Below are 18,673 nucleotides of genomic sequence, written 5' to 3' on the forward strand. Positions count from 1 at the left end.
CGTTGACAGCTACTCTTGTCATGGTATTGCCAGCGTGGCCAAACCGTTTAAAATATTCGCTGCATTCTCCACGCCCAAGGAAACTTCCTGGATAACACGCCGTCATGTCCACGGATATCATACCGCGGTGATCATACTGAGTATTCCACAAACCGCCGTGTCCGTATTCGACACAGCTCTGCTGGATATCAGCAAGAAAACTTTTCGGAGTTGGTCTCCATGAATTTCGTTCCCGGGCTACATGCGCGACAACACCCGGGACAGTAAAACAGTGTGTCAGTAACGTATCAGTGTTGCCAGCATGATATTTTTCTGCGAGTTTTTTCATTTCCTGCTGTAACGCCATTGTTCTGTATATTTCCCCGTTGGGTCTCACAAACTGATCATATTCTCCATCTTCGCTACTTCTGAATAACCACACAGACACTGGATCGGTTTTACTTATCTGATAAATAAAATCAAACATGCTCCCAGAATTGCTTTGCGAATAATACTTCACAACACGGTCTTGCGGAAATATCCTAACCGAGTCAGTCCAGGCGTGACTGTTATGATCGATAATAGTTATTGGTGTTCCACGGGAATTGTATTTACACTCATACAATACCTCACCGGTTAACGATGAAACCGTTATAGGAAATTTTAGTGATCGCTCTAGCTCAGCAACATCATTTATTGACGCTCCTTTATCCGCTACTCGTGTCGCCCACGCTGTTATTTTAGTTTGTCTTAGCGGTGTTAGGCCGTTTCCTCGCATTGCATTTTTAAAATGTTCCATTACTCGCTCAGCTACACAATTCATCCTTGACTCTGTCAACGGCGACACCTTCATCGGTTTGAGTTTATCAACGCGTGGTTTCTTCATCGGATAAATTCCATAAATGACTGCGGTCACAGGATACGCTCTGGAATAATATGGTATATCAATCCCAACAAGTACTCCCGGTTTTGAGTCTTTACTTAACAGAACGGTTTTTCCGCCCCTTCTGGCATCAAGAACAGGGTCTAGTTTGTCTCTGATAATCCACGTTCCCTCGCCGACTCCAACAATAAATTTTATCTGTACGAAATATCTTCTATCGTCGAGATACCCAATTATGTTACGCGCGATTGTATCGTTCATGGTAGCATCAATGATACGGTCACGAGAAATGCCTTGCATTTCCCGAGAAACGCTCGCGTTTCCGAGGATAATTTTATACGAAGACCACGTGTGTGCGGCACCATCACGACGAAACTCTTCTTTGGCATTCTTGATAACACCAATTACCTCTGCTAACTCTCTTCGTCGTGGATCAGCGGTTAACCGGTCAAGATCGAATCTAGAACCTGATATGGGTTTTATTCTGGATAGTCTTTCAAAACCCATTATTATAATTAAGACAAATATTTAAATAGACAAATATATTATATGATGAACCAATGCAAGTGGATCAAACTAAATTCATCAGCGCCGTGTAGCAAACCCTGCAGAGGCGAATACTGTGGACAACATGCTCAACAGGTCCGCGGTGGGAGTCTAGGACCGATACCGTGTATCAGATGCGGCATTGGAGTACGAGGAAAAACGCAATTATGTTCAGCGTGTGGGGGAAAACGCTATCGAGAACTAAAACGGTATTATGATAAAAAAAATCCAGACTGTGATAACGCTCTCTCGGAGCGTGATTACATAAATAAGTTTTCAGACAAATTATGAATTAGACAAATGATTTGCTTATAGTATAATGAATCAAGAATTCGTCCGACATCCAACTATTCCAAATTATGAGGCAAACCGAGATGGCATAGTACGACACTGCACGCGAAGACGACCAGTTGGTGGAGTTGATAATGGTGGTTATTCAAGATTTACTGCCACGTGCGGAAAGAGGTATTTATGTCATCGTTTTATTTACGAATGTTTCTTTGGAGTGATCCCTAAGGGTTTTGTCATTGATCACATTAACGGTAACATACTTGATAACTCTATAAACAATCTTCGCGTGGTCACTCAGAGCAAGAACTGCCTACTGGGTAACACAGGGCGTTGTAAAACAGTTGCAAGAAGAGCTATTAAATCTATAAACGCAATTACAGGTGAAGAAATTGTATTCCAGTCAATAAACGCCGCCGGTAGGTATTTCGGTATTTGTCCACCTTCTGTACAGCATGTCGCAGATGGGATCTACAAAACAGCATTTTCAAAGAAGCTCAAACAGAAGATTTCATTCTGTTATATAACTCTTATCGTTGACACAAACGACGATAACTCCTCCGAGAGTGTGTAACGCTTTGCAGAGTTGTCGTTGCTGGTCAGAGGATTTGCTCCCCCTAAGAAAGCCACCTTGATAAAATATTTTATCGAGTTCATAACATGTAATCATTTATTTACCGTAGAATATATATTTTTTTACAAACAATATCCTCGTTTTACTGAATATATCCGACTGTTTTGCTCTTCTGTGCTTGTTATATGACCGCGCTTAAGAAAACATACAATTAAAATATTTTAAACAAGTCCCGCCCACTGCTAGAGCGAATTTCCAACTCGCAAGTAACAGTTGGGTTATATACGAAATCGCTCCCTAAGACCTTTGGGTCGATCGAAAGTCAGCACGCGCAAGCAAAACCATAAATTTAATCCGCCAATGGCGGGTGTCTTTTGTGCACCATCCAATGGTCGATTCAATGGATGGTTTTGCTCTGCTGCTGACCGTAGAAAATGACCCACCTGTGTATGTTTGTGTCGTCATAGGATAAGGTCTTAGGATAAGTTAGGATAAGATTACATGTTCATTGTGCCTTTACTTGCTGTCATACTCGAATCAGAGGTAAAGGTTGTCTGTTCTGTACCGTCTCTTAGGATAAGATTACATGTTCATTGTACCTTTGCTTGCTGTGATACTCGAATCAGAGGTAAAGGTTGTTTGTGTTGTCAAATAAATGTTTGCCGGGCCTGCTAGAGAACTCGATCCTAGAAGCCAGGGCTGTCTCGTCTTGTAAATAAATGTGCCTCTGAGTCACTTGGCAGTCAGAGGGGTCCGTCCTTAGGATAAGTTACGTGTTATATGTTTGTCCTTGTCAATTCACTAAACACGTCTTCTTGAGCCTATAGAACGTTATTTGACGATCTAGAGGCTCTTGCAGGGGATAAAGTGTTTGGTGTTACATGTTGTATTGTCATGTCGGAAGCAGTCCTCGTGGGGTTCTAGAACGTTATTTGACGATCTAGGCCCTTGCAGGGGATAAATGTTTCCGACTGTCTCGTTTTGTTTTGGAAAGCTAGCGTTTTTTATGCAAAGTGTTTGTATTAAAAATATAAAAATATATAATAATATGAATCACGAAAATATAAATACCATACTTGTTGAAATTAAAGAATTACAACAGCGAGGTTTTAATATTTTACTAGACACTGAAACAATTATGTCAGATTTTGAATCCTTGAATGAGCTATCACGCTTGGGGAAGAACAATCTCCCTGCTCGTTATAGGTTCATTAAGGGTTTGCAAGATCGTGTTTACAGATCACTTGCCGGGATAACTGAAAATCAGGTATCTGAATTTATTCCACTGTGCCGTGCAGTTGAGAAGATTCGTCTTGGATTGTCACAAGAGTATGAGACTCGAAAATTAATTAGCACCAGGGTGAGACGGTTAAAAGGTTATATAAAGAATCTAGACACGGAAATGCCTTGCATTTCTGACAAAAATACTAGTGTTTCTGACTACGAGGCCGACAAGGAAGTATAAACCTAGCATAGCGTGTGACTCACAGCACAAAGTGAAAGTAGAACCTGAGAACGTAGGCCCCCCCCCCCCGCTTGGAGTGTAAAGCACATTTCCACGGGTAAAAAAAAAAGTGTATTATTTTTTTTGCCCTTGGAAACTCAAAGAGTTTCTCAAGTGAAGGGCGCTTTCAGATTTTCAGGATTTGCTTAAGCGTTTCAACATCAATACAGGAATGAGAATAGTTCATAATCTGTTCTCGTTGACACCAAACTATGATCATATGATTTTGCTCTAGCTCTGTTAATTGTGACGGAGTTAACAAGAAGTCTTCGTCACCATACACGTCAATAACTATTTTAACGGGGAAATACTGTTCTGGGAATGTCTGTATTTGAAATGCGGTTTTTATTGCCTCGTAAAGAATTTGCTTATCATGAATATGAACTCGTGCATGAATGTACTCGGGTTGATACATTATACACAACCGTTTTTTTTTAAATGCGTGCTAGCACTTTCAACGATAACTTATGCTGGTTTTGATAGGGTATTTGCACGATAAAATGACGAAAATGGATCAGTGCAGAAAAAAAAACTATTATAAATATTATGGATCCCTTGACTTAGGACTTCACCAGTAAGTTTATACTAACAGTCTCGTCACGCAGGTCCAACAAATTCCTCCTCTGGTCGGTGAGTTTGAAATTTATCGTTGACAACCACGGGTTATGACACCGTAGATAGACCGGATTGATTGGTTCTTGCACAATCAGAAAACCAGGGGGGTCTCTTGGTGTGAACGTATACAGGATAAACCCCTGTTGTGCCGTCGTAGTATCTGATGCGCTGTAACTGCCATCGATGACGTCACATACAAGATTGACCGCAATAACATCTGTGATATTTACGATCCCGGGTGAGATGTGTCTGCCATCGGATGCTGTACTGTTGTCGTGCTTGAGAATAACAGGTTGTGGTTTTATTCGTTCGTACGCGGCAAGAATATCTTCGAAAGATTGATCGATGAGATCAGAGACTGATTTTCTCAGCTCGGGCACGTTATATCCAGGAAATTTAAAATCTGAAATATCATTCACTTGAATACCATATTTAATTGCAAAATCTGCTCTGGCTATCTGTCTATAATTATCATCGATATAGTCTTTAAGATCCAGTAAAGCCTGAATTATTCTTAGATTTATAGTTTCCATGGCCGATGCGAGTTTGTTTAGTTTTTCTATGGTTGTGATAATATTATCACGCGGACTTGTTAAATCAGAAATATAATCTTGGAAATATACTCGCAGGAGTTGTAGCTGTTGTTTATGTACTAGATTGATCGGAATAAATAATTCAGATTCTATATCATCTAGACGGTAAACACGGAGCTCCTGCCCCCCCTTAACACGTGGAGCTTCTATACTCCAAGTATCGGGCATTAAAGTACTTTTTCTTGCTAGTAATTGATCTGCAAGGAGTAAATAATAATTGTACTCGAGGTCGTGTAGTGCTTCTTTATAGGTCATAAAATCCGATTTTTCAGGTTTTGGTGGACGAGGTTTAACCTCGGGGGCCTTTGGCCATCCTAATAATGTTCGGATTGAGCTGTTATAAATATCCACGGCGTATCCTGGCGTTGAGATTTCAATGACCGCAGACAGCGTTGGTTCATGAGCTGTTATAGATATTTTGGCTTCCTTGCCGGTGATTCGTTTTATTTGGCGTTGTATCTCATTATTGATTTCTTCGATCTGATAACTCCCAGTGGGAAGTGTAATTGTATTCCAGTCAAGTTCACCCTGTTCGCCGGAGTCGGCTTTGCTTTTCCCGAACACGAATGAATTATTTGGCTGCAGACCACCAAATGATGCCGACCTAACATTGGGCCAGCTGTGATACACACTGAGCTTTGCTAACGCGATTTCACTCACTGGAATTGGAGTTCGAAAATTAATACCGAATTCTGGTGTCGTCGAGGACACTGAGATCATTGTGGTCCTTACCGGTGTTGTGTTTGTGACTATTTGTTGAAGCAGTTCTATTGACATTATTTATTTGTTTAGTTTTCAAATAGTCATTGTACGCATCTGACATTAGTTTGAATTCAGAATCTGATATCGTAGCGTCGCTACTTTGCACGTCTAACGATGATGATATCAGCGATGATAATTTCTGATATGCGGTCGTGGCTGTATTTAATTTTGTCGTGTAATCGTGTAATTTTGTGTTAGCACATGATGATATTTTTTTTGCTATGATGCCGAAAACTCCAGCTGTTGTTGTGGCCGCGGAAACACAGATCGTGGCGGCGACTGCTGCAGTTACCGGAGTGACCGCTGATAGTATTGCTCCGGCAGATGCAACAACGGCAGATACTGAATAAACCATAATATCCAGCACTGTTATGCGGCGCTTGTATTTTTTTACTTTTTGACTAGTTACTTCGATGACAGTTTTTAACTCAGATTGCCACTCACGGACTTGATTGTATCGATATTGTTGAGCATCTGGCGTCGTTGACATTATTCAATTACGCGGTAACCAATTGAGGCGTTGCAGCGACGAATTCCAAACAAAACCAGTAAGATGTTGCTGTTAAACTATCGTCCTCGGCTTCAAGCATAAATGTTTCCTCGGTTCCGCTGTTTAGTATTACAGTGCAAACCCCGGAATACTTATCGGTGGAATGTCTCCAAGGATATGTTGTGAAGATTTCAAATTTAGCGGCTGAAAACACAGACAACCTGTAAACACCGGTGGCTGTTGCTGTATATTTGATAGTGTTATTTTGTCGTGACCATGTTGCGAATCCCGATGATACCGTGAATACGATGTTGGTGATATGCCCCGGAGTAACTCCAGTGGGAACTTTAATCAAACTGGTTTTGTTAACGATATCAGGAATACCCGATACGATATCCTGCTGTGTTTGTTTGATCGTGTTAATGTCGGTCTTTACATCAGCGAGTTTTACATCGACGACTGGAGGAGTCCCAAAGAACTTATCCACGACCTCATCAGTTTTTACGAAGTTTCTTCGAAATCTTGTAAACGCGCCCACGTGAACATCATGCTCTGCACGCAGCGTATTTAGTTTACCGTTGACGATGTCCACGTATTGTTTGTTTGACGCATCCTGGTCGGATTCGGGATTCGCTAACGCGGTTATTTTGTTGCCGCTCATGCTGAGTTCGCCTGTCATCGTGTCACCGGCTTTTTTCACACATTTATCAACACCTTTATCAATACTGTCTTTGATGCTTGCGATTGATATATTCGAGTCCTTGATCCGGCCGCCATCACTAAATGCAACGAAGTTATCCTTGGTAGCTCCAAGAACTCTGCGAATTATATCATTCCACTTAATGTTGCTCGTTCTTAGTTTTCCTTGCCTGTCTTGGAAAATAGCAACTTCATCTGGGTCAACTCCAGCTATATTCAAAAGATTATCGACTTCATCTTTGGTCACATATTTTGAGAGATCAGCATCTGTGCTTGGTTTACCTCCTCGTGTGAAAGGTCTTCCGTAAATATCCACCATTATTCTTATTGCTGTTTTTCAAATGCTAGCATTTCTCGATGCGGTATATTCATACACTACTTTATGAGGAGGAGTTGCTGGATTTCTTGAGATTGCATCAAGAACATTTAAAACCTCCCTCCCACAAATGGGCGGATCAATTAATGTTTGTGTTGGTAACGTCGACTGCCACACTGGAACATTAGAAAATCTGCTGACATACTTGAGAAACTCAACTGGCGGTGCTAAACCGTACGAATCAAAATAGATAATTCCACGTGGATCGATCGCGTAAGCAACCCAGTGAGTTCCCGGACCATCTTTGTTGTCGAGATTGATAATGCCAGTTTCTGGATTATTCGGTCGTTGCGGTAATTGATCTCGCATAAATACGCCTCTGAAATGTTTTACACGCAATTTTTTAACAGCATCGAGTAAATCAAAATTGCTCAACGGCGTTAGAATTTTTTTGGATACCATGATGGTGGAGTTCCTGGTAGTCTTAGACCGCGTCCCTTTTTTTTCTTGTATCCTTTTCCCGTTGCCTTTTTTAGTGCCATTCCAGCTGCAGTTCCAACTGCACCGAGTGCTGCGGCTTTTGCTACGGCTGGTGCTGCCGCGGCAATCAACGCCGGTATTGCTGCGAGAAGAGGAAATATTCCACCGGTTTTAGTCATGTCCTTGATAGCTGCAGCAGAGAAATCAAGTCGGACACCGGTTTTTGCTGTTAGTGCCTTATTAAAATGTTTAAGCTGAGTATTAGTCAACGACAATTTGTTTGGACCACCAGTAATCTGATCTCGTTTTAGTGTTATTGATGTCCCGCACGTGCTTGCGTTCTTTGATTGCAATTTCTTCGTTTGACCGGAAGTCAAGGTGACATTAACATGACTGTATGACATTATATCCTAAGTTTGATTTTAATTGCGTTACATATTCTCGATTGGAGCGTCGATGACCCTCATTCGTCCGCCAACACCTTCAAGCAGCATTGCTTTATCGGAGAGTATGACAGCAATCGCTCTGTAACCACCAGCAGGAACACCTACACGAGCTCGGAAATGTAGGTCGACAACAGATTGTTTAACCAGATCAAGATGTTCCTGCGAAAAGTAATAAATCGGATATAAACTCATAAAGTCTCGCTGTGATATTTGCAGGCCAGTGTCTACATTAAGGTCGCGCCCCATAAATGACATCAGACGATGATACGCGCGTGCGACACGATGATGTTCGAAATCTATTAATATATCCTCAGATGGCTCCTGATGCCCATTTATTCTCAACGAAACTTCAGAAACTCCAAGTGTATCAAATACCATTGGATTTCTTTCCTGGCTATCTGTTCTAGCACGGTATTGAAATGCAATGAAAATATGTCGTGGTGCTGATACTCCTTGTTGCGATGATATATGCCATGTAAACAACCCACCATTATCACCCTGAATAACGTCTGTGGTTGTTGTTTTCCAGGATAGCAGTGATTTACCGCCCGTGTCCATGAAAGACAACAGTCGTTGTTCTTCGGTGATTGACGGAGACAACACTGGCATCCACAACCACAGTTTAGTTAGTATTACCTGACCAGGGGCAACAGCAGCATCTCGCCAGATAGCGTCATTATCATCAGGTTTTCGCACAAGTACAACTGTGTGTTTGGCACCGAATATGACCTTGTGGACATCTCTGCAGAATCCAAAGATGTGAGACAATGGAATCACACCTGAGAACTCTTCATCTCCACTTAACATCGATCTACGTGTTGCAAAACCCAAATTAAAATTTTCGTTCATCGATGCAACTGCGTCACCGGCATTATTCATTGTTACATTCCTGTTCTCGGGGCTGTCGGTTATATCCTTTGCAAACATCATTGATGGTCCGGCTGATCTGGTGTAATCATCCGAGTATCTCGCCAACCCGAGAATTGTTGTGGCAACGTCGACGTTATCATGAATTGTTTCAATTTCTTTTCCATCTATCATGTAAATAGCGGATTTAAATAACGCCATGATGCCGTTGTTAACAAATCCAACTCGGTCGCCGATTCCGTAGTTAGTGTTATCATTCTTTAAAAGCCTACCTTCAACTTCGATGAAGGCCTCAGCGGGCAAGAAGTATCTACTTGTATCCTGGACCTGTAGTTCAATTCTTCCGCGTTGGTTAGGATCACGTGCTTCATAAGAATAATATTGAAAATCACGTACAGAATCATCTTTAAGTACTGGTTTGGACATATCAAACGCGTCATTGGATTTTCGTGCAAACATTATTATTATTTGTGATGATCTAATTAAAATGTTATCGTCACCGGAAACCACTACCAGCTATCAAATTAGCAGTTACACTATCTTGCAACGCTTTGGAGGTAATTCCTGCTGTTGCGATCTCAGCTAATTTCTGATTTACGGCCTTATTTACTACGCTACTAACATTTGCCGGCATAGCTTCAGTGGATGGTAGTTTTACTGGCACCAACCTCTCGACTGGGTTTTTTTTTCGTATCAGCTGTGCTAGTCGATCCTTGATTGATTGAAATGCTTTCCCGGCAAGACTACCAACAGTGCCAATGGCTTTATCCTTGACAACATCAGCGGCTTTCATCGCGAATTGTTTTGCTAACGGTCCAGCTTTCGGAGCGATTCTTGTGACTAAATCCCTAACAACATCACCGACTCCATCTCCGTAAACAACCTCGTATACTGGTAATCGTGAGTTTACTACTCTGACACTTCTTGGTCTGCGAAAAGAATCGTGTAGTATCATTTTATTTAATTATTGTTTATCTAACTGAATTTGCTAGCAAATTTAATTATTAGTCGCTGTGGTAACCGTCTGCGAGTTCATCAATGAGCCCCCGGTAGATGCTGATATCCATGATGCCACGCTGAAATAGTCTCTGACAGATATCTGCGGCTTCATTTATAATTTCCGGAGAATTGTTTCCGGCACGTCTTCCTCCGATGAGAACTTCCAACCGTGATACATCATCGATGATATTATTAGGGCAGGCAATAAAACCGGATCCTAAACCCTCCCCTGTTGATGGTACAATTCTTGGGGATAAAATGTCTTGAGGCAAACTTTCAGAAGATGTTGTTAAGCTAATTATCGGCGACCTAGTTTGTTTGAATTTTTGCCCCCGCGGACTTCCTTCAGATGCAGCCTCGTATTCACTTAACGGAGTTAGGTCAGGATCTATTGCTCTTCGCCGTGAAGGATATTGTTGTCGTTCTGTGTGTTGCAACGGTGATTTTTCTTCTTGAGGTTGCGATGGTGGAATTTCAAGTTTACGTATAGCATCTACAAGTCTATCGTATTTTGTATCGTCCCTGCTGATTTGTTTTTTATTTTCACGTATACGATACGAATATTTGATAAAATTATCATCTGTCATAGAACCGTGTTCTGGGTTTAAAGACACATCTCTTCTAATCAATCCTAACAGTATTGTCTCAGGTAATTTCTCTTCTGGTACATTTTTAAGAAGTTCAATATAATCCGGCGTAAATCTTTTGGCGGGGTCAGTAATTCTCCCTGTTACTCGCTTACCAGCAGGTACTGACACAACAACTTCATCGGGTGGAGGCGGGGGTTTAAGTCCAGCTGAAATATCCTGTAAAATTTTCCTTTGCTCTATTAAAGCCTCTTTGGTAACAGCTGCGGATTTTTCAGTAGCTTTGGTCACGGGTTTAAATAATTCCTCCGTAGTCTCTGCAAAGCCTTCCCGTGCTTGCTGTCTTAGTTGTAATTTTTGTCTGACACTATCACGGACAGGAAGAAATTTCTGAATTGCTTCGAGACGTTCTCGAGCTAATCTAGTCGTATGTGCTTCTCCAATATTTGCCATTATTTATTTGTCAATGATTTAATTCCGCTAACATAAAAATGTTTTTCCTTGGAAACTCATTTCGTAGAGCAGCAGAGGGGGGGGGGGGGGCTGGACCGACCGACCGTGTCAATGATGACCCGCGGGGTAATAGTTTCAGATTTATTGAAGTAAACCAAGAACGTCAGCGCGCGGATGTTATTGCATTTCCCCGGTCGTCGAAGAGTCTCTCCGAGAGAAATTATTCGACGTTCAGGGATATTTTTTTTTTATTCTGTGGTCGTCATGGAAAGGTTTATCGTCGAAATAAGTAAACCGAAACTGTTTTTGTCTATTCAGTACTATTTTAGTTTCGGTCTGTTCACCCCCTCTGCTGCTCACACACACACACACACACACACACACACACACACACACACACACACACACATACATACATACATACATACATACATACATACATACATACATACATACATACATGATTTTCTTTTTCGTTTATTAAATATTCGTTGTTGTGCAGGTTTAGCTATTGAAGAAATATAAAGATATGTTTATATTTGCACCATTCCGCCTAATGCGAGTCCAGATATTCTTTCAATCGCCAACTCCATGTTGAGTCGATAGGTATTGAGTAGTGTCAAAATGACGAATCGCCATGTTCTCTCCCTCTGCCACCACCTGTTGAGTTTGATTAGGAAGGTACAGTTGGTGTGCAGGTAGCTGGGTAGACCGATAAATTAGCACCAAACATAGGTAGCTAGGTAGTACGTAGGCAGGTTTTAATGACAGACAGACAGACAGACAGATCCTGGGATTGAACATGGATCAGTTGTATCGCTCTATATGTGTGCATAATGACATCGTCGTACCTAAAATGTTACCTTGACTCAGCATCTCAACCTGGGTAATTTCAGCCATGTAACATACACAATATAGTTTTGTTACATCACTATTTTTTAAGAGTTCTACTGCACACCCAATATGTATGCAATCGCGTGGTCATGTTTATCCAAAGAATAACGACAAGTATAATGAGAATGCTAAAGCAACGAAATAGGCATAGTTTTCTATGCAACGAATATGCATAGTTATCCATCAACGAATATGCATGGTTATCTATGCAACGAATAGGCATGGTTATCTATGTAACGAGCAGGCGTGGCTATTTATGCAACGAGCAGGTGTGGTTATTTATGCAACGAATATGCATGGTTTTCTATGCAACGAATATGCATGTTATCTATGTAACGATTAGGCATGTTTATCCATCAACGAATAGGCGTGGTTATCTATGCAACGAATATGCATGGTTTTGTATGCAACGAATATGCATGGTTATCCATCAACGAATAGGCATGGTTATCTATGCAACGAATATGCATGGTTTTGTATGCAACGAATATGCATGGTTATCGATCAACGAATATGCATGGTTTTGTATGCAACGAATATGCATAGTTATCCATCAACGATTAGGCATGGTTATCCATCAACGAATAGGCATGGTTATCTATGCAACGAATATGCATGGTTTTGTATGCAACCAATTTGCATGGTTATCGATCAACGAATAGGCATGGTTATCTATGCAACGAATATGCATGGCTATCTATGCAACGAGCAGGTGTGGTTATTTATGCAACGATTATGCATGGTTATCTATGCAACGAGCAGGCGTGGTTATTTATACAACGAATATGCATAGTTATTTATGCAACGAATAGGCATGATTATTTATGCAACGAGCAGGTGTGGTTATTTATGCAACGAATATGCAAGTTAATTTATGCAATGAATATGCATGGTTATCTATGCAACGAATGGGCATGGTTGATTATGCAACGAGCAGGCGTGGTTATTTATGCAACGAATATGCATGATAATTTATGCAACGAATGTGTGTGTATATATATATATATATATATATATATATATATATATATATATATATATATATATATATACAGTGGCGTCGCTAGGGGTGTGCGGGAGGTGCGGACCGCACCGGGTGACACCATCTCAGAGGGGTGACACCAAAATGAAAAATTGCAAATTGTGCAGAGCACACACTGCTCGGTCTAGTCGGATTTCATAAGCGGATAACCGATCATAGTTAAATACATGACTAGCAGGCACAGCAGTGGCGTCGCTAGGGGGATGCGGGGGGTGGGTGGGTGCGGACTGCGCCGGGTGACACCATCAGAGGGGGTGACACCAAAATGACATTACTAAGGATTCTGTATGGTCTGTTACGGAAGGAGGACCATGGGGGTGACACCATGAGCTACCGCACTGGACGACACCAACCTGAGTGACGCCACTATATATATATATATATATATATATATATATATATATATATATATATATATATATATATATATATATATATATATGTGTGTGTGTGTGTGTGTGATTTGGATTTTTAACGTAGCTTTAAAAAATTTTCAGTCATATGGCTATGATGTCTGCATTGTGGCAGTTTATAGTGATGTCTAGCACTGGGGCATCATGCCGCAGATATGTAGCATGATGTCCCACCCAGTCACATTATCCTGACACCAGGCCGACTAGTCCTAACACATAGTTATTTATGCAAAGAACATAAATGATTATCCATGCAATGAAAATGTATGGTTATCTATGCAATGAATAGGTATTGTTATTTATGCTATGATAATTATTCAATGCACATTAAAACATTCGTAAGAATGAAGATGGAGTGAAAGTTAGAGACTATAGGATAAGTAAGATTCCACCGATTACAGGTACCAGTAAAGATTGGATAGAGAGAATGCATTTTTATTGATACGAAAAGGCAGAGCCAATTTAAATCTTTACATATGAAGCCATTCGTCAGTAAATTTTACAATAGTGCAAATGAATTTAATTTTTATTTCTTCTTGTATTTGCTTATCTGTTTCATAGTTTCTTAACAACAGGAATCTGCTTTCGATGAAAAATGTAATCTTCATTCGCCGTGTAACACCTATATCGACCCTATTTCATTAGCTTTTATATATAAATACAGTCAATCATAAATGAAACGGATCCTGAATTTCAGTAAAATGTGGCACAGTTTATTTTTCGCTTTCTTGAGAAAATTATAACACTAAAGTGTTACAGTGTAGATGATCACCATTCAGACCAGCACGAAATGGCACGAGTGTCGGCTGCAAATAGAAGGAATATATATATAGAGTAAATTCCATTCGTGTATCCATCCATCCATTCAACGATTTGCAACCATTATAATCCTTTGTAAGTACACTATTTAATAATATATACTTTGTGTAGGTATAATGCCTAATACTATACACTTCTGGCTTGTGTAAGGACACTACCTAATACTGTATACTTCTAGCTTTGTGTAAGTACACTACCTTATATTATGTACTTATAGCTTGTGTATGTACACTACATAATGCTATGTACTTCTAGCTTGTGTATGTGCACTGCCTAATGTTATATATTTCTAGCTTGTGTATGTACACTACCTAATGATATGTACTTCTAGCTTGAATATGTACACTACCTAATGATACGCACTTCTAGCTTGTGTATATGCACAACCTGATGATATGTATTTCTAGCTTGTGTATGTGTTCTACCTAATGCAGTGTACTTCTAGCTTGTGTATGTACACTACCTAATGCTATGTATTTCTAGCTTGTGTATGTGCACTACCTAATGCTATGTACTTCTAGCTTGTGTATGTACACTACCTAATGCTATGTATTTCTAGCTTGTGTATGTGCACTACCTAATACTATGTACTTCTAGCTTGTGTATGTGCACTACCTAATACTATGTACTTCTAGCTTGTGTATGTGCACTACCTAATACTATGTACTTCTAGCTTGTGTATGTGCACTACCTAACGCTATGTACTTCTAGCTTGTGTATGTGCACTACCTAACGCTATGTACTTCTAGCTTGTGTATTGTTGTTGTTGTTCTAGGGTTTAACGTCATTTTTCAGCACAAGATAGGCAATACATGGCGGCCAGTATTAATGGTGGAGGAAGAACCCTGGAAAACCCAGGGAAGAACCACCGACCAACGAGAAGTCTAGCTTGTGTATGTGCACTACCTAATACTATGTACTTCTAGCTTGTGTATGTGCACTACCTAATACTATGTACTTCTAGTTTGTGTATGTGTTCTACTTTTAGCTTGTGTATGTACACTACCTAATCCTATGTACTTCTAGCTTGTGTATGTACACTACCTAATACTATAGGTCTATTACACATTACGTTTTGTTCATACATTTTTCAAAAGTATAACTGCATATATTTCTGGAAATAAAAAAGGGTGTGAGGACAAAAGCCCACACTTTCCCGTTTTGGGATTATGATAGGTACCTGCTATCTTTCGTTCAGTATTGTATACAGGTAGCTGCCATCCGGGGCTTTCTGCAGGCCCGCTCTAACCGGGCCCGGTAGCTGATCAGGGTTGGGGTAAAAGTCTGCATCACTGTTAGGGTACTCATAGTCCGTTTCCAAGGAATAGACTTCCTCTTTTATGTTCGCACGTTTTCGCAAGACCGCAGGGGTCTGAAATTAGAGGCAACAGAAATTATAATATATTTCTGCTCAGACAGCGAAATAATCGAAAAGTGAAACGTATGTCCAAAATCATCCAGTACATACAGACATTTTAATATTCTGTTAGTCTAGAAAGACAAATACATGTGATATAGGTGATCATACCGTCGCTTCCAAATTTCATTTGTCATGGTCATTCAGATGATTCTTTAACGGTGAGTGAAGAGGATATGTTTCCAACGCACGTGATAAAAATCCTTTTATTGCAACATAAAACGTCATTTCGTTGGTTGCAACAGAAATATAAATCAAAATATGCCCTCTTTCGCCATAGACCTTCTCAGAATATATGCTGATTTGTTATTGTATTCTTCTTGGTTTTTTAGACACAATTTTAGTTCTAGTTAGGAGTATTTCACACCTTCTGCATTGTCTATATGGGATGAGTAGAACTTAAAAGACTTCGTACAGGGGTTTTATTTCAAAACTTTCTTCTCAAGGCTTTCGCATTTTACTAGACAATTTAATGAATCTATATATATTTAAGGTAAAGTGTTTGTGATGGGTCTGTAATTATCTCGGGCCTTCCCGCCAATTAAAGGAAACTCACCCTGGAAATACCACAGTAGCCGCCGTTACACCTACATGTTTACCCACTGACATCAAAACATTATCACATAGTTCATTGCAGCGACCAGTGGCGTCGAGGGGGGGGGGGTTCGGGGAGTGCGGACCGCACCGGGTGACACCATCTCAGAGGGGTGACACCAAAATGAAAAATTGCAAATTTTACAGAGCACACACTGCTCGGTCTAGTCGGATTTCATAAGCGGATAACCGATCATAGTTAAATACATGACTAGCAGGCACAGCAGTGGCGTCGCTAGGGGGATGCGGGGGGTGCGGACTGCACAGGGTGACACCATCAGAGGGGGTGACACCAAAATGACATTACTAAGGATTCTATATGGTCTGTTACGGAAGGAGGACCATGGGGGTGACACCATGAGCTACCGCACTGGGTGACACCAACCCGAGTAACGCCACTGGCAGCGACAGAACTGAGATGGCTCATTCTTGGCCGAAGCATTCGTAAGTGTGTGTGTGTGTGTGTGTGTGTGTTTAGTTTTCAACTATGAACTCAGTAGCAAATTTTATCTTACTGGACTTGTACAGATAATTCTGATAAAGTTTTATAATGTTTTTGATATGGTTCTATTTTGCCAACCGTAATTTAACGTGTGAGTTCAGCAACATTTCCGTCGATTTGTCCCTTTTTACCCTGTATCACTCCATTGAAGTATTTTCATAACTGACTTTTGAAGAAAACCATGAGGTGTTTCGATTGGGAATCACGTATCTACTCGGACTGGACAGAAGTAGCAGCTACCGTTGTCAAACGTGAAATTAACAAATCCCCGCGACCCTTACCTCGCCCCTGTTGAGTATAATGTGTTGCAAAGAGACCGCGATTCTCAACGTCCACGACCTATCACAACAAGCTGCACGTGCACATGTTAAGGGTAACTTTAGTCTCAATGTACATACATTGGCTGTCGCTATTAAACAGCCAGTCTATGGGAACATATTGTCTGATTTATAGTGCGATTATGCTGAAATGAGCAGTGACATTATACATGCCTCCACTGCAGATATCAGCTTGTAGTGGTAGTCGCGTTTCGAAAGAAAGGACAGTGCCTCCCAGACCAATTGGTTTCGAAGTCATGTATCTAAAACGATTGTAAGGCTTCGATAATTTAAATCCGTCATATATATATATATATATATATATATATATATATATATATATATATATATATATATATATATATATATATATATATCAGCGAATAATTGAAAATTTAGTATTTTTACGAATGGTAAAGCGATATTTTCCATCGAGTGGGTGAAGCTACCATAGTTTATCACCTTTTAGATAAAATATACCCATTATTTACTCGAACAAGCATTATGCTCTAACGTGTAGGCAATCTAAAGTAAACAAGTAGATGTCTTACGCCAAAATCACCTATTTTTTGTTTATGTTCTGAGATGTTTTGTGTACCTGGGCCCAAAAAGAGGAACCACCAACCACACCCCCAAAAGAGAACATTACACACGGATATAAATTAATTGATATTTCCATAACAATAACCTACTAGTGAATAGAAATGATCATTAATAAGAAATCAGTGGTTGATCGATGTGTTCTTTTTAGTTAGCGCTCAATAAAACATCAAAAACTTCGACCAAGACGCCATTTCTTAAAATTCCAATATGTGTGAAAAGATGATTGAAGCTGGATTTGGCTAAAATATGACAAGAATTCGTAAACATATATAGAGGATTTCAAGTGGGCAATGATTTTATATTGAATTTACGAAACGAGATGAATAAATGTCCACCTTTTGCTAGCCTTGACGAGCAAAAGCTAAACATTATTCAACAAATTTCATAAATTTAATATTAAATTATTAAATCATTACCCATTTGAGATTAAGTTTACAACGGGTATGCAATATCTAGTCAAGATGTCAAGTGTATTTTAGTCTCTGTGGGTGTCACTGCAAGGAATGCATCTCCATTCCCTCGGCAGCGAAGCAGTCCCTGTAGCTGGAGCAAACAAATACAAAATTGATAATCCACTGCAGTTAATCATCGGATTTATATCTCTTTCAAAATCCACTAATTCACGCAGTGGTACAAAATAAAATGTTATATTTGTGACTGCACTAAATGGAAAACACCAAAGATGAAAAGTATTTACACGTTTCATAAATCTTTATATGAAATCGACAATCATATTAGATCATATTTTTAATACTTAATTAAAACGCACGATGGTTTATGGAAGTTTTATTCGTTTTCTTTTCTTTTCACCTAAACGCTGTTCAAATGCCTTTTTTGCACATGCATTGTGGCGATAACATTTTTATTGCAATTTGATAGAAAAGTGCCAGTGACAGTTTGTTGAGGATTACTATCACATGACCATCTTCTGTTATCACATGATCATCTTCTGTTATCACATGACCATCTTCTGTTATCAACTGATCATCTT

General features: G+C 40.0%; 1 protein-coding gene across 2 annotated transcripts in view; it reads right to left on the bottom strand.

The window, feature by feature from the left end:
• Positions 1-13,849: 13,849 nt before the first annotated feature.
• LOC149784918 (uncharacterized) overlaps positions 13,850-18,673 on the bottom strand; it is a 64,608-nt gene continuing 59,784 nt past the window's right edge. For both annotated transcript variants that reach the window (XM_089931161.1, XM_089931160.1), the window contains exons 4-5: positions 15,430-15,621; positions 13,850-14,236 (exon numbers count right to left, since the gene is read on the bottom strand). In XM_089931161.1, coding sequence (XP_089787287.1) covers positions 15,433-15,621 — 189 coding nt within the window. In that variant the 3' untranslated portion in view covers positions 13,850-14,236; positions 15,430-15,432. The remainder of the gene's footprint in view (positions 14,237-15,429; positions 15,622-18,673) is intronic.

This window comes from Sinohyriopsis cumingii, chromosome 13, assembly GCF_028554795.1.
Source record: "Sinohyriopsis cumingii isolate HCF-2022 chromosome 13, ASM2855479v2, whole genome shotgun sequence".
Lineage (NCBI taxonomy): Eukaryota > Metazoa > Mollusca > Bivalvia > Unionida > Unionidae > Sinohyriopsis > Sinohyriopsis cumingii.